We start from the raw sequence: 23444 nt of genomic DNA, 5'->3' as shown, positions 1-23444 counted from the left end.
TAAACCATGGAATAACGCCGCCATCAGCAATCCGGCAAAAGAAACAAAAGCGACCAGGCAATACAGTTACTATTTTTAAGTTACCACGTGGCTGCGAATTTAATTTGCTTTCGAAACAATCGTTAAGCTCTCCATAGACCGTCAATTTAACGGTTTTTAAAACGATTTAAAATATATTTTTATTTTGCATCTTGGCTAGTAATTTAATGTCAGCCAACAGGAGGTTTTCGTTGGCTGCTAGAACAGTAAGTATTACTAGGAGTATACAATATAATTTTAAAAACCAACTGAAACCATACAGACTTTTTATTAATACAGAACTATACAAAGTAAAACATATACGTGGTGGAAAAAACACCACAGTAATAATATGCAACGAATATACACAGCACGCGCATTTATTCTAGTTAACCAACTCTATTTAAGGGTCCACTATATTTACCGGCCAGGAGGAGGCGTGAATTACCACGCATCTATATTCACATAGCAGCACAGTGTATATGTGTCGTTGTTTTGCATACCGCACCACAACACATGCGTGCTTGCTTTAGTGTGTACGTGCATTGCATGGTTCTTCATTCAGGGAACATTAGAAACCTGATCCCAGTACAGCGCCACTAAACTCCTTGCCGCCCATCCCGGTTTACTCCCCCCTCCAGCACCATCTCTTATTTTGGGCAGTCAGAAACGGGTCAGTGTTGGCAAACCAATCTGGGAAGGAAGACGATCTCCCAACACCCAGCTTTATGTTGACAGATCATTTACCACCGTCTCCAAAGGTAGGAATGTTTTTTTTTTTTTTAATTTTGTTTGCTTTTGTTTTTGTTTTATCAATTTTTGCTGATTTCAATGTATTTTATCGAGCCTTTGTTGGAGGTTTGAATGGTCTTTTCTTGTTCTGTGCATGAACAGAAGCATGGCTGAATTGTTCTCTTTTCATGCAAGTTTTGAAATGCAACTGACCTTTTTTTTTTTTTTTTAGCGTATTTATTTTCTTTTGCAAAGTGATAACCTCCAGTTCCATAATTATTTTCAATAAACCGGTACGTGCGCCTATATTTTTGAGGTAAAATATGGATTTTTAAAGGCTTGGCAGCTGTTTTTCTTCTTTTTTATAGAAAAACTTGAAAGACAACAAAACGTAAAGGTGTATAGTTGCATACTTAGACAGCGCTAGTCTGCATGCTGCGTGACATTCTGTCAATGTTGTTTTGATTTTTGAATACCTGTCATTTGATTCCACGGTGTACGGCACAACATGTATTAACATGCCAAATATACACTGTTTAAAATAAAATATTAGTAAACGGTTACTGTGTCGTATTTAATCTTTGAAAGACCACATTTATTACAGCCGTGGAGTCACGTGGTATATTCAATTTAAATAACGGCAGATTTTTAAAAAAATAAATAGCATTGCACAATCTATTGAAATGTTACAATTCTGCATTGAAGCACATTTTGAAACGAAGTGAGCGAATCTATTGTTAACTGTTAACCTTCAATCCATAAAGCTTTGTGAACAGTATACCTCTGTTTGCTGTCAGGCAATTTAACTTCACTCAACAGGAATAGTCCAGTTTGTCAACAGCCCTACAGGATTTGCCCTACAGGATTTACCTGTGTAAAGTAACTGGATGCAAAGAGTAAACAGCAGAACGTGTGTTCATGTGGGAGATTGGTGTTTGTTGTGCCTTGCTTGATACTGTGTTCATTAAAATGAAGCCATTGGTCTTATTTAGTGCGTGCTGGTTATACAATTATAAGGAGACACATCAACAGGTCTATATTTTGCCAAAATGTTAAAGCACTTCCTGTTATTTAACAAGAAACCACACTCCCACAGCTGACTGATAACACACTGTGACCTCTCACACTGAAAGGGTTGAATATTAATCTCTGCTAATTTCATGTGATTAAAGATATTTTCAACTGGCACCAAAGTTTTATGGGTGTTATATCCATGTAGAATACAAGGAAACAGTGTATGCTTCGTTGAGTATCAAATACAAGATGGATCCTTAAAATTTCTTTGTGCGTTCACTGTGCACTTTGAACGACCTTTAATATAGTGTTTTAAAGGGTTAATTATAAAAAAGCAAACCGTATGAAATACTGTGAATTGCATGCACTGGAAAAGTTTGTTTTATTTTTACTCTGTTGTGTTCTTCCTTCCCTGTCAGTTGACAGTACTGATCAGAGCTTCTTCAAATTTGTTCCAAAGCACACTTGGTGGTCATCAGATGAATCGATCCCAGTGTGATAAACACAGATTCTGTTGTGTGCTTTTTAGAGTCAATCGGACTGTTCAGTTCTGCTCTTCAGTAGATTGGAGGTGATGGTGGCAGATGCCTCTTATGCATTCTCTGACCAGAAGAGCATGCCACCCCTCACCATGTTCTGCCTAGGTCACTACTCAGTATTAAATTTATTGGTCTGTCCTTTTCATGCACACTGCTCAACACTGCAGTTTTCTACCTGGCCATGCTGATCCCATTATGTCTACACTACCACTGGCACTCCATTAATCTATGTTTTACTGCCTAGGAATCTGAGTGTACAGTCAGTGCTGTGACCTGCAGGGCTGTGGTATAGTGAAATTAATGATAGTACTGTACCTCAGGGTTCTCCCCAGGCCTTTTCAGCCCGGCAGCTGAAAAAACCCGATCCACCCGTCTTGCAGGTGCTGCTGTGGCTTTAACAACAAGGATTGATTGCGCTTCTAGCAGACTAGATCAGTTGATCTTGCTGGCTGAAAAAAAAAAAAAATCTTGGAAACGTGGATTGACACACCATTTAGCCAATCAGAGAGTTGAATGGGGCGGGTTTTCTGTGTTGTACACTTCGAGAGGCTAAAATGATCATAAATCGCTTATATAGTATATATATATATATATTATATATTATATCTAGAATATATATAATTATTTTCAAAGCAGAAATAGTGACAATGAATGCAGGGGGACAAAATAAGCCGTCGATTGGCGCAATCCACCGCCTAATACTATATTTGCGCCGGCTACTTTATTAAAAAATTATTACGATTATTTTTGGGTATTATCATTGTCCAGTTTTTTTTGTATTATTGTAAAGCAAGGTGATATGTAGTACATAATATACATATGCACCAAAAACAAACAACAACAAAAAAAGCGTATTCCTTTTGTTGTGATAGTCGTAACAATATGTACTGAGGTGCCTGTGGGAGATATTGGGGGTTCATATATAGAGACTGGACGCCTTGAAGACGAAAGGTGTGATGGGATATCAGCTCAACACGTGTCAGCTGGCATACACCTGTTTAACTGCAGAGGTGCTGGATTATTACCCTGCGGGATCGAGCAACGTGATGATGAGTACTGTTGTGTTTAAAATTTTCAAATTTACTTTCCATTAAATGTGTTGCTTTCTAAAAAATTTAGAACACGAAAGCATTTATAGAAAAAAAAATTAAACGAAGCAATAAGCTCTATGATTAAGCTAAAAAGGAAGTGAAAGGTTACAGGTTGTTTTTATCCAATAGAAAGGGTTTTTTTTTGACTCCACTGGGGTGCACGTTATCTTTCCCCTAACAAATCGTAGAGTGCCTAAATAAGCAGGGCAATCTACCAGAATAAAAAACACAGTAATAAAAAAGAAAATGTAGAACATAAAAAAGAGCAACCAATATAGTCAACGAAAGACAACACATTATTCAAATTCTTTGTTGTATTATATATTTAAAGTAAGGCAAGTTTATTTTACTGTTAAAAGTGCTCCCGGCTATAATGTTCTGCTGCCCAGCTGTACAGAATTCCTGGGGAGAACCCTATACCTGACTTTTAATTTATTTTACATAAGTCAACCCTGACCCTACTTACTGTTTAATTACTGTAAGGAGCACCCAGCATGCAGCAATGTGCAATAACTCAGGGCTGCTGTTAGTGGTAGAGTATGACCCTAAAGAAACTCATTTTGCTTACTTGTGTTAGCTTGACAACCAATTGATCAAAGCCAGTAGCCTCCCTGCTACGTTATCCTACAGACTTAAGGGACGGGAATAAGACTCCTGTTGCATAGCAGTTTCACCCATTCCAGGTTTTAATACAAGATTGATTAGCCCCAGTGTATAGGTAATAACATGTTCAGGTGTGTCATTAAACCAGGAGTGGATCAAGCTGTTATGGAATGGGAATCTTATTTCCATCCCTGGACTTGCACTGTAGAATGTACCATATAGGCTCTTTACTGTATAACATATCAGTTGTTTTTTTTTTTTTTTTTTCTAAGGGCTGGTGTTCTGAGTTCAATTGTTTGTCCTCTCTTATTTACAGATACACTCTACTGATCCAGTCTGCAGTAATAACTGTAGCCCACAGCAGCCATGGCAGACGAAGACCTCATGTTCAGTATGGACGGTGTGGACAGTGGTGGGACGAAGCAGGGAGGTTCGCTGGATGACCCAGACATCGACGAGGAAGACTATTACATCTGTCCCATCACAGACGACCCCGTCTACAACAAGGCGAGCGAAATCTGCAACTACCTGAAGAACCTCATTCACAACGAGCAGTACTCCTCCAGCACCCCCACTCAGACCAGCTTCAACGTCAAGGTAAGTGCCTGAGGACCCTGGCCTGGACACCAGTCCTGTGAGAGCAAGCCACGGTCAACACAGTTATACAGATGTGCAACTTGCTATGGACATCGCTGTGGACATTACTGCATCTAGATTAAATTTTTCAATTGAATAATATACTTTTAAACAATTCAATACTAATGGTAATATTGTCTCGCCACAGTCGAGGTGCTTCATCAACTGGGAAAATATACAGCATACTAGACAAAAGAACTGCTGTATTAAGTTTCTGATAAGGTGGGGCTGTGCCTTAAGACAAACTACAACCTGGAATTTAAGGCTGGTTCACACTGGGCAAGCGATTCAGACAAATGCAACACCATGCGTTCAAATCGTAGACCCTGCGGGCGAGTAGGTAGATTTCAGCTTCTCGGCGTCAAGTTGGTGACGTCACTCGCGTTCAACCAATCACGCGCCTTTCTCTTTCCTTTAGAATTTTACAAGTAAGATACAATTTACCTTTTATTATTTGAAATAAATTATACTTGTGTATATGTAGCGGAGCATGTCTAAAGACCAATAATTATGCATGTTTGGTACCATAAATAAACAGATAAATAACAACACAGGAATTTAAACCGTGTTTGATGTGTCTCTCTCAGAAGTGTTTGATGTGTCTCTCTCAGCAGTGTTTGATGTATGTCTCTCAGCAGTGTTTGATGTGTCTCTCTCATCAGTGTTTGATGTGTCTCTCTCAGCAGTGTTTGATGTGTGTCTCTCAGCAGTGTTTGGTGTGTCTCTGTCAGCAGTGTTTGATGTGTGTCTCTCAGCAGTGTTTGATGTGTGTCTCTCAGCAGTGTTTGATGTGTGTCTCTCAGCAGTGTTTGATGTGTGTCTCTCAGCAGTGTTTGATGTGTCTCTCTCAGCAGTGTTTGATGTGTGTCTCTCAGCAGTGTTTGATGTGTGTCTCTCAGCAGTGTTTGATGTGTCTCTCTCAGCAGTGTTTGATGTGTGTCTCTCAGCAGTGTTTGATGTGTGTCTCTCAGCAGTGTTTGATGTGTGTCTCTCAGCAGTGTTTGTTGTGTGTCTCTCAGCAGTGTTTGATGTGTGTCTCTCAGCAGTGTTTGATGTGTGTCTCTCAGCAGTGTTTGATGTGTGTCTCTCAGCAGTGTTTGATGTGTGTCTCTCAGCAGTGTTTGATGTGTGTCTCTCAGCAGTGTTTGATGTGTGTCTCTCAGCAGTGTTTGATGTATGTCTCTCAGCAGTGTTTGATGTGTATCTCTCAGCAGTGTTTGATGTGTGTCTCTCAGCAGTGTTTGATGTGTGTCTCTCAGCAGTGTTTGATGTGTGTCTCTCAGCAGTGTTTGATGTGTGTCTCTCAGCAGTGTTTGTTGTGTGTCTCTCAGCAGTGTTTGATGTGTGTCTCTCAGCAGTGTTTGATGTGTGTCTCTCAGCAGTGTTTGATGTGTGTCTCTCAGCAGTGTTTGATGTGTGTCTCTCAGCAGTGTTTGATGTGTGTCTCTCAGCAGTGTTTGATGTGTGTCTCTCAGCAGTGTTTGATGTGTGTCTCTCAGCAGTGTTTGATGTGTGTCTCTCAGCAGTGTTTGATGTGTGTCTCTCAGCAGTGTTTGATGTGTGTCTCTCAGCAGTGTTTGATGTGTGTCTCTCAGCAGTGTTTGATGTGTGTCTCTCAGCAGTGTTTGATGTGTCTCTCTCAGCAGTGTTTGATGTGTGTCTCTCAGCAGTGTTTGATGTGTGTCTCTCAGCAGTGTTTGATGTGTGTCTCTCAGCAGTGTTTGATTTGTATCTCTACATACAGTGTTTACAGAAAGCAGGGTGGTTAAATGAGGGGGTCAGCTCAACAAAGTCTGAGCAAATTAACATGAAACTGAATGATGGCATTTGCTGTCAATCACACAATATATGTATTTTTTTGGATCAGCTGTTTATAAAAAAGATCGCTGCGGTTCTACGGTGTATAAGTTGAATGCAGCTGTATGCACGACTCCAGAAGAGTGTTGTCTTTTTTAAACCAATCAGAATGAACTAACGGAGGGAGAAGATTGCTCAGTGTGATGTACAGCCTGCATCCGTTCGTAGCGCCCGTCTGAATCATATGCCCAGTGTGAACCAGCCTTTAGTCTCTTAAAATTATTTTGCTTTTCTTTAGGTCCACATGCTATATTGCTCCAAACCTGCCAGAGTTTTGTTTGTCTGCTGCCAATGGCCTAGTTTAAGAGGCACTGTTTAAATTTAATTTTCTAATAAAGAACCACACAACCCCTGAATATGAAGCTGCGAAGTACTTATAAATAAGTTATTCACTAGTTGAGATGGTAGATGATTTTATTATTAGAAATGAAGGCTCTGGGACAGAGATACCTCTGGGGAACATATGCCCAAAACCACAAGGAAAACAGGCAACTTTTGTGGCATTCTTGAGCTACACTTCTTACAGATAAAGGCAGCAGGGTCACATTACAAACTAAAAAGAAAACAATTGCCTTTAAAGGAATTACTGAAGTTGCCAGAGAGGCTTGGAATGGGTGGCTCTTGGGCTCTGTGCTAAAAGGGCAAGACCAGATGCTACCAATGCCACAATTACAATAACAGCACTGGGGTCATCCACTCTGGGAGAAATGGTGTAGATTTGATCTGATAGGTTTGTTTTTGTGTTTTGTTTTTTTATAAACCACAAGAAGCATGTCAGTTGATGGCTAGCGTACAGAGACTTGAACCCCATTTACCAATGGTTACTCGCGAGACCCTATAAATAAATAACATAATGGAAATGGTTTAAATACCTAAATATATCTCTGGCTTCAAATGCATGATGGGGGCCTGTCTGGGATGGAGAGCCTGCATTGCTAATGAAACACCCAACCACACATGACCTCTGAAACCGAGGTCATAGCTAGTTAGCTAATGCAGTGGCCACACCTGCCCCTTTTACTGGCTACAGGAACAAGCTGACCACTTAGTGGGGCTGGCTGAATTAGGCTAGTTTGGACTTCTTAAACAGATCTAATGAAACAAAGGCGTCTGTAACACAGGACTCATTGTGAGCTGAAAAGCCTCAGCGTGATTTCTGACAACAAAAGAGATTGAGAACGGTACAGCGCCTTGCAGTATTTCCCAGTTCACTCAGGATCCTCTGCAGAATCCTGCTGAGAAAGAGAAGTACAAAATAAGAGAGAGGTTTCCTTGGGTGCAATGCTCTCTGACCACAGTGTGTCGTGCGCTTTGTGAAATGTTGAAGCTGTATACTTTTTATTACGTTTCTAAAAGGGATCTTAGTAACTCTACTCCTCTGCTAAATGCATATGTTTCTTACTTAAAGTGAGTTACAGGGTTTTTTTTTTTTAATTAACAATTCTAGTTGTTAACTCTAGTAGAAGTAGTTAGTTTTTAATAATAGTCTTTAATTCCACTTAGGTGCAAGCTCACAGTTTTTTGCAATGGGGCCTAAATACTGCACTTAAACTTCTACTGTGCACCGCTTTGAGGTATGCTACTGTTTTGTCCTTTACACCTTTACAACAAAAGAGCATGAAGCCGTCAGTTTTTACACGTTATCTGAACGAGGTCGGGTAGGTTGTCAGTTACTGAATTTGAGATTCCTCTTTCCAAATCACTTGCCTTAAGCTAATATACTCATTTCTACATTCAACAATTTCTTCCTCTAACCCTTTCATTTGTAACTGTTGGTTCCTGCAACATCTAGAAGCAGTTTATACAGTGTATGTGTTGCTATACAGATGTTGTGCAATAGCCACTGGACGCAGTAATTCTGTAGTAATTCTGGACTCTGTGAATAATTACCATATTCAACAGTTAATTCCAGGCAGTGGCTGCAGTGCACCTGTTGCCTGTTGTCTAGCACCCCCTCCCTCCTGCCAGGTGTCATGGGCCTGCAGTGTTGTTTGTTTTTTTAGCATTACTGTGTTACTCTCTGATACTGCACTTCACCACTGAGATTTCTGTGTTGTTTTTCTGGTGTTGCCTTCAGCCCAGCCCAGTCTTGTCTGTCCATCTGCTGGTCGCATTACATTCACTGAAGCAACAAAGAAGGCAACAGATGCATGAGGCATACGCAAATGATTCCCCCTGGCGTGGGTGTGAGGGTGGGGGGGGCTCAGTCGGATGAGTTTAGATTTAAAAGCAACCCTTCTTCCAGTCGAGTTGCTGAGTCTTTTTCCATGTGCACTGGTTTTCATTCCATGCTTTCTGCAGATTTCACGCCATACAATGTGTAGTCTTTACTAGAACAGTACTGTATTCAATAAGCCATGCATAAGACTAGAAAGTGTTAGAAAGTAAAGCCCTTTTTATAACATTTTCACTGCAGTGAACTAAACCCAAACCAAATGCATGACTATTTTTGGCTGGTTGGCCCAGGGGGTGTGTGATAGACAGTTTGCATTTGAAAGTAAATATTGCTGTCTATATATAGACTGGCTCAGTATGCTGTCAGTGTGGTCATGTGCTCCACTGGCATGGCTGGCGGCATGTTGTGGAAAACGTTTGATAAGGTTTGCATAAAGCACTGTCATTCCCACTATATATATATATATATATATATATATATATATATATATATATATATATATATATATGATATATATATATATAAAATAAATGTATTAAATATTAAATCCTCATGGGTGTTTTAAATCGTCCGAAAGCTGATCTACAGCCAAAGGGACAGCTTGCTTTGCATAGTGTATCCTACAATTTTTCTATGGTTGGTGTAAGAATAACTCTGATTACCCTACAGGACAGTACACAGTATAGAAGATATAATCAAGGCTTTTATTATTGTTTAGTCTTGTATGTGGTCTGTAATATATTCCAGTTGTTTGAACTAGTATACAGAGTAGTGTTTAAGAGCAATGCTGCTGTAAACAATGTTATTACGCTTCTCCTCTTTTGACCAGCTCAATAAATAGGCAAATCCACTATTAAGACTCTGTATTGGTCCCTTTTAATTGTATGAGACCATTTTACTCCTAGGTGGTTGCAAAAGAAGGATTTGACTGTATTGCATTGTTTCTAAAAAGGGATCCGGAGAACTGTCTCTTATGTCTCGGGGCATTTCAAGAGCACATGTTTGATTGACCTCAGTGCTGAGGCAATGCCACAGTCCCCATTGGCCAGCTCCCTCAGTTGTTTGTACTTACATGGGATGGGTCTCCCGTCCGATTCTGCACTCAATGTTATGTGATATTCTGTACCCTTAACAGACCGCCTGGAAGAATGCCATCAGGAAAGCCAAGGCGATGCCAGACCCATGGGCAGAATTCCACTTGGAGGAAATTGAAAAGGAGCCTTGCACTCGCTATAGGTACAGTACGTCTATCCTGCAGTCTAATATTACAGCCTCTTGTGACATCTAGCGCTGGGCCACATACCAGAGAGAGATTAATTGGTAGTCTGACCTTATTTTAGACTCAATACACAAACTTTGTAATTTAAATTCTGTGTGTTGTATGTACTACAGAAATCTAAATAGGCACACCAGTCAATGTATTACTCTCAGTATTTTCTCAGTTAAAGTAATTAATCTGATATTTTTACTGAAACACAGTACGTTCATGTCTCTTTTTTTTGCATCAAAACTGTGCAATCTTTTGCAAACTGAAACCGTTTTGTAAACACAAACTCGTATACCCCTGTAGTTGTACTTTGGTATATATTCTTTTCTCTTGGTTACTTAACCTAGTTAAATATTAAACTAACAAAACAAACATGCTATATTGTTTTAAATACTTTGTTTAGGCCTATCTACAGTATGGCTTCCTTTGTTAACCTCTATGAAAGTGTTTCTGTACAGCAGTCGTTATTCAGTTACACATTTCCTAGAGCACAGCGTGTTCCCCTGGTAGAATTCAGCAAGCACGTAGCATGTACTTGGATTGCATCCACTGTCCTGGAAGACAGAGTAACAAAATACAGACGTGCTAATGACTGGGAAGAGTCTGTCCTCTAGCAAAGCTGTCATTTCTTGAATGTTTATTTCATGCGTTCCCTAGGTCAGTATTTCACAAACATGAAGATCCCTTTTATCCCCATAGCTCACTGGTTTATTCAACACTGAGGAGGAGATGTTTGGCATGCTGGCTTGGTAATGGGTATGTTTTGTATTCAGGTACAACGCTGTCACTGGACAGTGGGTGGAGGATGAAGTTTTCATCAAGATGGCATCGCAGGTGAGGTCATACCCTCGCACACTGTTTTTTATCGCCCGTTGAAAGCTGATGGATTCATGTTTTCTTTTTTAATTTCAGCCGTTTGGCCGGGGAGCTATGAGGGAATGCTACAGAACGTAAGTTTGTGGTTTTGTTTTTTCTTTCCTTAATATTTGAACTGATCATCACTATTAAATATATAATATAAAAATAAAAACATATTACTGCCAACCAATGCAAGTTTACTCTTGAAGGAGCTGGTTTAAAAATCCTAATTCACACCTTGCTCGAAGAGGTCTTGCATACAAAACCCAAAGCTTTATAATCCCACTGTATCTCTTCTCACTGGCCAAGCGTAACATATCACAGAGCTTCAAATGGAACAGAATCTAATTAGAGGGTGTTTACAGGTGTGCAGGTGATTTTGAGAAATGTGTTTTTTTTTTTTAACTTATGCTGTGCACGATATTAGCCTTGACAAGACTTTTTCTAATAATCTGAACAGAAATTTATTTAATTCATGGCCCTCGGTTAAAATTTTAATGACAAAACTGGAGTCAAGCACGTCGCTTGCTGGCTGCATTTGCAAATTTGGCTGTACTCTATTTTAGTGAAATGTTCACATGGTAGTGTTTGATACTTTTTTTTTTTCATTTTTCAGGAAAAAGCTGTCCAATTTCTCACACAGCCACAACTGGAAGTCCGCCTCAAACTATGTGGCTAAGCGGTACCTGATGCCGGTGGACAGAGACGTGTACTTTGAGGATGTGAGGCTGCAGATGGAAGCCAAGCTCTGGGGAGAGGAATACAACCGGCACAAGCCCCCCAAGCAGGTGTGAGAGAGCACAAGAGAGAGAGAGAGCACGAGAGAGAGAGAGAATTCTTTAAAGACTCATTCAGCTTGCTGCGTGAGTGTAAACATACGTTTTAGTCTTGTTGTAAAATGCAGAGCTATCAGCCTTGTTGTTAATTGGTTAAGTGAACAATAATCCCTGCCCCTCTTGCACAGTGACTCTCAGTCCAGGGTGTAGGGAAGCCTGCTGTCTTTGTTTGCTTTCACAACATTGCCCCACCTGGTTTGTCAGTTGAAAGAAGGGTCAGGTGTAGCTGAAATTCAGTGGCCTTTTGTAGTACATGTTTACCCCCTCAGGTCTTTTAAATATCTATTCAGTATTGAGTGCTATGTTTTAATCGTGGCTCCTGGACTATGTTATGGAGGAGCACTGTAACACATGGTTGCTTCTCAGGCATAATGAGATTTCAGTGAAAATACTTCTGCTGTTTGTACACGGTGTGCCACTGTTTGCTTGTGTGGATAAGATGTGTACCTCCCCCTACATAAGTGACAGCTAGTGGGGTAACAGTTTAATGTAAACGAGAAGTGTGTTACATTAAACTCATAAAACCGAGCCGATATGTTGAGTTTATGTGACGTGAGGTCTTACAGTATTACAGCAACGTAAAATGTGAACACAGGAATGATGTAAACCATGCTTCTAAAAATAGCTGAAAGGCAGCCACTGTGCCTCCATAGCCCCTCCTCCTGTTTAATTTTCAAAAAGGCTTTTAGGAGTACCAGGCTTAACTATGATCTAAACTTCCATGGATAACGCAGCCCCACCAGCAAGGCAACGTGACACGACTGCAAACTGGGGTACAGGCTTTAGCAATTCTTCATTTAAAAAAAATCTCCCTGTGAACTGTGGCTTAAAGAAAAAGGGAGGAGGTGCTGCCGAATAGTTGTTTTAAGCACTGAGCCAAATTCAGTGTATCCTGCTTTTTTCTTGTTTTATATATTAAAGCAAAGGCTAGCTGAGCCCCGCTGTAGACTAACAATTCACTGCACTTCAACTGGGGGCGTGCAATCTGGAGGGGAACTTTCGGTTTAATTTCAGGTCAGCAATTTGTAATTCAAGAACGTCTGACATATTGTAGGCTGTGCAAATATATCAGGCTGATATTTAACCAGGGTATTATGAATTTTAGATAAGAATCAAGTAACAAGTCTTTCTGTTGAGGCTCACATCTCAGTTATATATATAATATATATATATATATATATAGAAGGGCTTCAGTGAGTTACAGGAAAATAACTCCATCTAGGGTTTCTGTGATGTCATAAATTACAAGGCCAAAGGTCAGGTAATTTATAAACTGTCACAGAAACCCGAGATGGAATTGTTTCCCTGTAACTCACTGATGAGGCCCATCTATTATTTTTTATAATACATGGTGACCCTTGTGATGCTAATATTAAAGGAGACCAGGTTCAGCAGTACAGTGCATTTCTTTTTAAACTTAGTGTTTCAGTGCTGTACAGACGTTCTATGTCGTTATGCTTTTCTCTGAGATACAAACGTACTGCTTTACATCTTTTTCGTTTTAACGTATTCTCGTTTTGTTGTTCATTAATGAAATTTCTGTACTGTGGGTGTTGTTGAGTGACTGAAACGAGATATTTTGTGTTTGAATTGAAAGTGATGGTCTCGGAGTCGAATGGGTCAAAGTACAAGTATATGGTCACTTTTCGACATCACTAGTGTGGTGTTAAGACTTTTTTTACATTTTTTTATTAGAATGGCTCAGGATGCCTTCATCCATGTAGGATGTGTGCAGGGCATGACGTTTTACTGTGCTGACAGTTCATGTGTGGGTCTCTTGTTTGTTAGCTCAAAACAAATGCAATGTTTGCTCCATAGGCGGGTAGTAAAATGTTTTCTATATGCTCTGCCCTAAGTATACACCTTTTGGCAAAAATTAAAAAACTGAGAAAAAAAAAAACTTGTGTGCCACTGCACGTGTAAGGAACACAAAAACTGACATATTTTGCAAGCACCGTGGTAATGAGTTTCATTTTTGTTGATTTCATTAAAGGGTTAATTGCTTAAACCTAGTTGCTTCAGCAGCTTCCAGGAAAAATTTCATCTCCCTTTTGGTTCTGGTGCTTGAAGTTTGTGTGTATTCCTCCCAGTCCAGGATTTCTGAGTAGGGACACTGTGTTTGTGGTGCTGGAAGTGTCCTGTCTGTCCCTGTAGGTTGACATCATGCAGATGTGTATTGTGGAGATGAAGAACCGTCCAGGCAAGCCTCTGTTCCACCTGGAGCATTACATTGAGGGGAAGTACATCAAATACAACTCCAACTCGGGCTTTGTGCGCGACGATAACATCCGCCTCACTCCACAGGTCATTCTTTCAGTTCATGGACCTTTTCATTCATAACATGGTAATGAGTATTTGAATTGTTTAAAGGTGCAGGGTTCAAACTGGGTTTTTATTTATTACGACAGGCGTTCAGCCACTTCTCGTTCGAGCGCTCGGCTCACCAGCTGATCGTAGTGGATATCCAGGGGGTGGGTGACCTCTACACTGACCCCCAGATCCACACAGACTGTGGCACCGACTTTGGAGATGGAAACCTGGGTAAATCTCCCAGCCTGCCCTGGATTATTGTAGCAGTTACAGCATGATGATTACAATCCTTAAAAGATGTTCAGTAGCCTCTTTGAACGACTGTTTTTGATGTCTCTTGAAATGTGTTAGTAATCATCAAATGAAAAAGAAAACAATCCCACTGCATAGGGTTCATAGAGAGGGTTAATCACATACGGTTATCGACTTTGATGTTATTGAAACTGCCAAGGCAGGACAGGCAGTGGTCTGGTTTTAACATTTGTTTAAGTGTACAGTCCAATTAAAAGGCCATTACAATACCTTTTATGCACAACATGATAAATGTTTTGTAAGAAAAGAAATGCATTGAAGCCATATCATTGTGGGGTTTGCAGTCAAAGAGTAAATAGCGGGGTTCCGAAAAATTTATAGCGTTACACGTCCCCAGGTGTTGATACAACTGTTTAAATAATGTACCTGTAACCATCCTGATAACTTTTTACACTTATACAGTCTGTTTCAAAGCTCTTTTAAAGTGGCCTCTCTAGTACACTGGCTTTTCTGTTCCGTACCACATCATGGATCATTATTGCTGTTTTACCTATTTGACAATGTGGGCAATAATCCTTACACTGTCGGTGCACTAGAGCGGACATTTTGAAAAGAGCTTTGAAACAGACTATAAAGCTGCAAGTGTAAAAAGTTGTCCAGATGTTACCAATGAAAAGAAAAACAGTTGTAGTAACACTTGGGGATGTGTAACGCTCTATTTTTTGGAACCCTGCTGCGTACTCTTTAAGTTGAACAGTGTTTAATATATAGTGTGTCTGGTTGACTGTCTCTCTGTACTGCAGGTATACGAGGAATGGCACTATTTTTCCACTCCCACCTCTGCAACAAGATTTGCAAAAGCATGGGCCTCACGCCATTCGATATTTCCCCCAAGGAAAAAGCTGCCCTGGACTGCACCAATAAGCTCCTGGTGAGTTGAGGACATACCCTCACCGTGTCCCATGGGTAGCAGACCGGTATACTGAGTGTGGTATTCTCTCTTCAGGAATCGGCAAAGACAGTGCTTCGTGGCTGTGAGGAGAAGTGCGGCAGCCCTCGTGTGCGCACCATCTCCACAGGCCGCCTCCCCCCACTGCTCTCCCGCCTCTCTGAGTCCTCCTTCAATGATGACATGAGTGACGGGCTCTTCGACTCCCCCCCCTGCTCCCCTGCAGGCCACTACCTAGAATCCTATGGGAAATCGCCTCTGGGTGAGTCGCACACTCATCAAATAAAAAAACACTGCAGACTGAGCACTGTGAATTATTGAACTTCCTCAGTGTCAGTGTAGCAGCACCTCAGTAAAAATTGCCTTATTAAATAATCACTTCTTTCATTTCTGTCTTTCAGGCTGGTCTCTGTTAAGTGATGTCGATAGCGGAGCTTTCGAAGCTGTTAATAACATTCATGAACACAGGGTAAGCTGATCTGTACTAAAGTTAGGGAGTCTGCCTATCAGACTGTATAGCACAATTCAATTTTTACATATAACTAGCGAGCTGATCTCCAGGTGTGATGAAACTGGTTGTTTTAAGTGGCTTGACCGAACTGAGCATTGGTCCCTGTTTTATCACTTGTGCTAAGTGCAGTATTACTAGATTTCAGAACTGGATTGTAAGAACTGGTGCAAGTTATAGCTTGTTCTAAATGTGAGAATGTGCTGCTTTCCAAGTGCGACAAGCATGCACATAAAAAATACTAAATAAATAAACAGGCTGTCTAAGGTAATGCATAAATCAAAATGTAACTAGTTAACACAGTAATAAACATTACACTGAAATACAATCTCATTAAATGTCATATGATGCCAGCAGATGTTAAATATTATTATTATTATTATTATTATTATTATTATTATATTATTATTATTATTATTATTAAATTTGATAAAGTTGTAATTAAACTCCCTCCTTTCTCTCACCCTCCCAGGACTCAGATGGTGGGGACAGTGGCTACCCCAGTGAGAGACGAAGTGAGGGGGATGACGTGGAACATAGAGACAGGGTAAAACTCCACTTCTACTGCTGCGTTCACTGAAAACACAAAACCGGCCTTTTATACAGAGACAACGCTTGAGTGTTAGTGTGCCTGTAAGTGTCCTTGACACTGAGAAAGCGCACTTCAGTGAGCATTACCACTATTTGTGTTGTGTCTGAATATAGTTTATGTCTGAATTCCAGCGCATCCACACTGTTTTGTAGTAGGGATGGGTTGGTATGCCGGTTTTTCGGTTTACCGCGGTTTAGGTACATTACGGTATTAATACTGTTCCTTTTACGCTACACCGCAATTATCGTAACTCCTTTATACAACGGTTAACGCATTTTTCAACTGCAAAACACGCTTCTTCTAAATCAAGCGATGGTACTTGCAGCCTTAGCAAAGTGTCTGAGAGATCTTTTTGTGAACTGATACTGTATTTTGATAATGGTTTTGAAGGAAATGGTCAACGACACAGAATGCACATTTCAATTGCTGCATTCTGTTACCCAGAGCTTGCTGTGCCGGCTGCTCTTGGCTGCTGTCTTTCTGACGTCACACGCAGCTTTTAGAGAAATGCCTTCTCCAAACCTTGCAGCATAGCACACATTTTCAACACACTATATTTACATTTGTGGGGATTATCAACAGTCAGTTTAATGTAATTGATTAGCATTAACTTTATTGTAAAATGGTACATCAATTATCATGGATTTAGTACATTATGTTTGTTTAAATAATTGATTGATTTATTTATTTAATATAGCAGTGACAAGGCTGTTCACAGCTTCATTGTATAATGATAAAAGTGTGTTTTCCTCCTCTAACAAGGTGGCAGCAGTAGTTTTAGTGGTTATTTGCATTTCGATTAGCAGGTCACTCGTGATCTTTGCATCGTCCCTTTGGTTCACAGCCGCAGCCTCCCGCAGTAACATTTCAAAGCTGCGCTGGGCTATGCAGAATCTGCACAGATTCCCTTGGGTGTTGAGTGACGTGTACAGCGCATCTCCGAGATTCTGTGCAGCACTGTGCAGAACTGCGGAAATCAGCGCTATAAGAACACGACCAAGGTCTCAATTAAAATTAGCACAGACCTGCGACTGCTGCACTTATTATCAACATAGTTTTGTTTAAACAAGTTATAACTGTATTCTAATTTTCTTAGGTAAGTGAAGAAATGTTTTGTTTTTTTTTCTTTCCACACTCCACTTCTTTACACTCCACATGTGTAATAAATCATTGGAAGCTTGATCAATGTCGTGACGTGTCCAATAACACATTTTAATATTAAAATACTTTTTTTTTTTTTTTTTTTTTTTTTTTGCTGTACATATTTTATTTATCCGTTTGAAAAAATAAGCAACTCATCTCTGCTTTTAAATAATAACCTGTGGTACATGTTTGTGTTTTAAGCAATAAGACCGATCATTTCCCAGTTCTATTTACCATCAGCTAAACAAAGTATTTATGTATTTAATTATATATGTTTTAACAAACTACAGAACCATGTCATTTTTAGCAAATAATAGATCTTAGTACTCTTGTAGTATAAGTAAGTATTTTTTTTTTTTATCATACTGTGCACATTTTTTACCATCCCATCCCTATTTTGTAACATAACTCTGAGGGTGTTGGAATAGAGAAATAAAACTATTGTACCCTGGCCAAGTGGTGAACACTAAGGAAATTGTTTATGTTGGTATCTGTTGGGACCCAGTTTCTTTATCTTTTTCTGTAAACACTGAGTCTCGCAGGCTATGTATTGATTCAGCACAAAACTCATGGATATTCTGTCTCTAACACGTCCTCATAAATCTTCTCACAGACGGGAAAACAAAATGCTTTGTAGGTTTGAGGGAGAGGGGAGTTGTCTGGGAATTTATCCAATTGCTGCAGCTGCTTCAGACTAGCAAGGGGGGTTTGGCGCTCAGTGCATGCCACGTCGCTATACTGGCAACAGAGCAGTCCATTCAGCTAATGTTCAGTTCACCTTTAAAAGTCATTTGCTTTAAAGAAGTGTATCCAAGTATTTCATGGGAGCCTTCCCTGCTAAAATAAGCATGGTAGGTACTAAACATGCACACAGAGCAGCTCAGAGCAATCCCTGTTACACTGCTCCTCCGGGAAGGAAGAAACACACAGTACATAACTCACTAATGTTATTGGCATGCTTTAGAAGGGGGCTTGGAGGCAAGGATTGAGTGCTATTGTTTTTATGCAGAGTTAACAAACTTGAAGGGGCTTGGTGGTAACAACTCAGAGGTTTGTTTTATTGCTGATTGGGGTCAGGTGCCTCCCTTATGTTTGCCTGTGTGTTGGCCTTATACATTAACACCTTTCATAGACATGCAGGATTTTTGAAGTGTAATAGTGTTAAGGTCTTAGAGCAGAATTGTGAGCATGCCGGCTGTTTTCTAAATTGTGCTTCAATGTTGCTTGCATTATTGTATAGGCCAGCTCACTAAACAGCAGAAGGTGCTATGAATCGGATGAGGACAGTGTTCAACGGGTAAATATCAAACCATTCAAAACCCATTCAACCCTCTCAACCCTACCCCTGTCTACCATCTGTCATCTACTACACCTCATGTGGGTTACAGGTGAACCCTAGATAGCCGCATTGTCTGTTAATCTACTCCTCCTTTCCCTATTTTCTCTCCTAACCAGCAAAGAGTGGCTATCGCCTTCAAACCCTCCTCCTTTAATCCTATAAACAGCCCCCTGATCAAGATGGTGATTTTTGCATGTGCACCTGCACCCTCTTGTGACTCTCTAACCGTTGTTCTGTTTTCTCTACTTTTCAAACTTTTGTACAACCCATTTTTTACTCCAGTTTTTTTTTCATTACCATACACTGCAGAAATCTCTTTGTGCTATTTACATACATTTACAGTTTTCTTACCAATTGTAAATCTCAACGGCAATATCCTATATGAGTATACAGTCACATCCTATACACAGTATGAATGATAATAACGATTTCTGGGGGAGGGTATGTATTGCATTTTCCTGAACCTGATCCAGACAAGAAACTACTAACCTGATCAACAACTGATAAGGCCTAATCTGCATGGATATTTTGCATGACACAACTGTGGGTCAGCTCTGTGGCTTGTTGTTTTGCTGTAGTGGAAGGCTGGTTGTGGTTTTGCTGTAGTGGAAGGCTTGACTTTGTTTTCATAGTCGTGTCTTTGTCCCCGCCCCCAACCCCCAACTGTTCAGCTGACTGAGGAGAGGTGGAATGTGTACCACTCGTCTCGCTCGCACGTTCACCGGCCCTCGTGTGTCGCTGTCGAGGTGGAGAGACTCAACGCTCTGGTGAAGGAGAAGAAGATTGGCAGATCCAACCTGGGGAAGGTGAGCTCCAACACCACGCATTACAATGCAGGGGAATTCTTTAACCCTTTACTAGACGATATTCACAAACCATTTACCGCTGCACTTTTTTTTTTCGAAGAATAAAACAAAACTTGAATGTTACAGAGCTTCAAACAAATACCTCAATAACTTAAATTAGGAGCTCCGTAGTATTGTGAGATATGCATTTAAAGTGTTTCCCAACATTGAGTTTCTAAATAAAAAGCACTGATAACTTACTAATAGTTCCAGATGACCAGAAACAGAGAAACAGCAAAGTTCTGCCTGATAAATCTGTAATATTTTCAGTTATGAAAAGTTGTTTACATAGTGTACAGCACAGACACTTCCATAAATAAATAGATTGGATGGGTTCTATTTACTTCAGTCTCTATGTTTTTAAGCAGAAAGCAATGGCACACCACAGAATTTGTATTTTTTATTCATATGTCCACCGGTAAATGCAATCTTTTACAAACCTCTGTGTGCTGAGTGTACACACTGACCTGTGCGCGTGTGTCCGCAGGTCCACCTGGCCATGGTGCGGTACCACGAGGGGGGGCGGTTCTGTGAGAAGGACCAGGCGTGGGACCAGGACTCTGCCGTCTTTCACCTGGAGCATGCTGCGATGTGTGGGGAGCTGGAGGCCATTGTCGCCCTGGGCCTCATGTACTTCCAGATGCCCCACCACATCCTCACAGACATTGCCCTGGAGGTCAGCTGGGGCAGAGGAGAGCACTTTGCTTTAAGTTCCATTTCTGATATTTTTGTGTCGTGAAATAAGGCCGTAATTGCAGAAAGTGTTACCTGTGGCATAAACGCCAATGGAGAGGATTTCTTTGGAGAGATTCTTTGGCCTCAATAGTGCTCATCCTCGTTAATACAAATCAGTACATGTGTAAATGGTTGTGTAGCTCAGGGTTCAAGCTGAAACCTGATCTGCTTCTCCTCAGGTTTCATTGGGTGAGCTACAGTAATTGATGCATGGCAGCTGTGAATAGCTGCCATTCAAAAGTATTTGCTAAACAAGCTGAAGAGGACAGGCTGGTAATCACAGATGTAAACAGACTTGTTATTCAACCTTTTTCACTGGCCTTGTTGAGGGACTTCACTGTTAACACTGCAAATGCCAGCCACTGTCCACATTTCAGGGTCAATAAACTATTGCATTCACTCCCTTATATTTAATGATTAAGGACTGGTAAATTGGTAATAGGTGTGGGATTTTTACTGTTTTTACCATACTTACTATGACATCATCATAATTGAAAATTTGTCACTCATTCCTGCAAAAAGTTGTAGTACAATTTAAACCAAACATAAGAAGCCAAAGGGATTTTTATTTATTTTACTGTATTCTGAATTTTTGTTTTGTGTGAAGGATACCGAAGAGAACCGAAAGAAAGGGTTCACCTACTTGTTGCAGGCTGCTGAAGCTGGGGACCGTCCATCCATGATCTTTGTGTCCCGAGCATTCGACTCTGGAGTCACCCTGCCTCCTGACAGGTGAGCAGGCACACGAGAGGACCACTGTGTGCTTCTGAGTGCAGGGCAACTCCCTTCAAATGTGTAGCTTTAAACCTCTTTCTTTACTTCCAGTGCTCCTGGTGGGATGTCAAGTAAGCTTGGTTGTTTTTCCTGGTTGCATCAGTCCTGAAGTTAACAATTCGCCATGTGGCGATTTAAAAAAAAAAAAAAATGTGCACAGAGGTGTAAAAAAGCATAACTTTTTTGACTGAGTAAAGAAGTTCTCAGCTTGATGGTTGTTATCTGTCTGCAGGAGCCGGGACTGGAAGGAGGCGGTGCGCTGGTACGACATGGCGCTCAACATGACGGATTACGATGAGGGCGGAGAGTATGATGGAATGCAGGACGAGCCCCGCTACCTCCTCCTGGCTAGAGAGGCCGAGATGTACATGGAGGGAGGCTTCGGCCTGGAGCCAGACCCCCAGAAAGCAGGTAACAAACAAAACTGAAGAAAGAAGAGAGAGAAGCTTCTTGGAGAGTCGCACCTGGTTTACGTGAATTAAAAGGGCCTGTTTCATCACACTGCAGTACAGTACATTCCAAACAATAGTGCTGCAAGCAAAACCTAGTGTGCTGAATGCTGTCTTCCCTTGCAGAACTTTTTAACTTTCTATAACCTCTTTTGACTTGAGCGTAGCAAACTATTATAGAAAAAATAATTAAACCAGATAAATGATGGTGAAGAGGAGTTCTTGTGCTTCAGATAATCTCAGTAATTCCGCCTGATTGTCTGAGCTGTATCTTGGCTCATTTGTAATAAGCTTTTGTTCCACATTAACTGCATTTTTCATGGTTGGGAGTTGCTTCAGCCGGGCAGGAGTGCCCTGTATTTCATTGACAGGGCGTGTTCATCTTTTATTTTTCCAGGCAATCTGTTCACAGAGGCAGCCGACGCAGCGATGGAGGCCTTGAAGGGCAGGCTGGCAAACCAGTACTACATGAAGGCAGAGGAGGCATGGAGCTTGATGGAGGAGTGAGCTGCACACCCAGCCCCACGCAGTCACTGCGTCACTGGGCAGCTGTCCCAGAACAGGACTCCAACCAGACTGCCGAACTGTTTACAAACCAAATGTACCTTTCTGTGTTTGTGTCAATGTTCTGTACGCTCTGGTGGTCGTCTCTGTCTTTTTATATGTTTATCCAGAGCAAAATCAAAAAAAAAAAAAGTGTATTTTATGGGGAGTGTGTCTTTTTTATATTGGCAAGGAGATCTTCAATGTAGCATTATTCATGGAGATTTGGAACACAGCAGTGAACATTGTTTTTTTCTTGTGTTGGGGGATCCCAGGATGTCTTGATAATCCATCAGGTTGGCTATTCTACTGTAATAGTGAATGGATATTTTGTAGATTAGGCAGTATCCTTGTCTTGCCATTGCTATAGGAATTTCTTTGATTTTTTTTTGCACACTTCTCAAAATCACATTCAGTAGTAAAAAATATGTTTAGCTTAAAGATAGAACAAAAAAGACATTTTTGGAATTGTATCATATTGTTAAAAAAGTGGCCTTTAAAAAAAAAAAAAAATACATAAATGTTTATAAAAAAAATGTATTGCTTTTTAACCTTATTTAAATAAATTTGTATGGTAGTTTGCTGAAATAGTTTAAGAAACAAAAACTGTAAAAAAAAAAAAAAAAAATTGTACTTGGAATACACTGTATAGCTAAATTGTGTTTGATTTAATAATCTAAAGCTGTTTGTTTAGGAATCTTAGGCTATGTGTACCGTTTAAACTGTGTACCTGCCTAGCATCTCTGAAGGTGAAGGTCTGGTTTCCAAATTGCACGTCAAAATTAAAGCTTGTTACAGATATTTTCAGATACACTTCGCAAATGCAAAGAAAAGACTGAGTACTAACTAGAACTGCACAAATAAAAGGTGAAGTATTTCTCAAAGAAAAGAAATTATATATATATATATATATATATATTTTTTTTTTTTTTTTTCTTAGACCTGTTCCTAAACAGGACCTCCTATTGTATTTGATTCTCACACTTTGTATAACCAGAAACCAATTGTCTTGTTATTTGTTTTCCGGTATTCTGGTAAACCTTTTTAGATGAGGCTTCGGTCTCAATGGGTAAATCTCCTGGTGAAATAAATTCATGTGTTGTGTGCAAATTGAGATACAGCCTCCGGACCTTGTTTTGCATGTATTTTCATTGCATTGCTGTGCATTAACATTTCATACAGTAGTGTGTTCAAGCGAGAGCATCACATTAACGAAAGCATGGTGTGATCCATCAAAGCATTAATCGGTTTGAGCTTCCCTCGCTCATTACACGGAACATTGTGTGCATAGTTAATAGTGGTGTCAACTTCATTAGCCCTGAGGAAAGTCCTGCAGAAACAGCTGTGTAAGTAAAATTCGTTTCGGTCGGGTCGAGGA

At 40.3% G+C, this 23444-nt stretch overlaps 1 protein-coding gene across 2 annotated transcripts; it reads left to right on the top strand.

The window, feature by feature from the left end:
• The first annotated feature begins 536 nt into the window (after positions 1–536).
• Positions 537–22867, top strand: LOC121330676 (eukaryotic elongation factor 2 kinase-like). 2 transcript variants are annotated; one of them, XM_041277377.1, is made up of 18 exons: positions 537–779; positions 4314–4594; positions 9802–9902; positions 10707–10767; positions 10846–10883; positions 11408–11579; positions 13782–13931; positions 14036–14168; positions 14993–15120; positions 15196–15400; positions 15540–15607; positions 16119–16193; positions 18622–18678; positions 19392–19526; positions 20053–20241; positions 20908–21032; positions 21307–21485; positions 21921–22867. In XM_041277377.1, exons 2-18 carry the CDS (start codon positions 4364–4366, stop codon positions 22028–22030), a joined length of 2157 nt encoding a protein of 718 aa, XP_041133311.1. In that variant the 5' UTR covers positions 537–779; positions 4314–4363; the 3' UTR covers positions 22031–22867. The 2 variants fall into 2 exon arrangements, with proteins under 2 accessions (XP_041133311.1, XP_041133312.1); XM_041277378.1 differs by lacking the exon at positions 18622–18678.
• Positions 22868–23444: the final 577 nt, after the last annotated feature.

Source organism: Polyodon spathula, chromosome 18 (genome assembly GCF_017654505.1).
Source record: "Polyodon spathula isolate WHYD16114869_AA chromosome 18, ASM1765450v1, whole genome shotgun sequence".
NCBI classification, from domain to species: Eukaryota; Metazoa; Chordata; class Actinopteri; order Acipenseriformes; family Polyodontidae; genus Polyodon; species Polyodon spathula.
Note: the sequence above shows the minus strand (reverse complement) of the source record. Positions and strands in the feature narration are given on the sequence as shown.

Excerpts from the sequence above, each read along its gene's own strand:
- LOC121330676 (XM_041277377.1), top strand. The coding sequence starts at position 4,364 with ATGGCAGACGAAGACCTCATGTTCAGTATGGACGGTGTGGACAGTGGT. Across the intron at positions 9,903-10,706 it reads GAGCCTTGCACTCGCTATAG|GTACAACGCTGTCACTGGAC; the intron begins GTACAGTACGTC and ends TTTTGTATTCAG. Across the intron at positions 11,580-13,781 it reads GGCACAAGCCCCCCAAGCAG|GTTGACATCATGCAGATGTG; the intron begins GTGTGAGAGAGC and ends CTGTCCCTGTAG.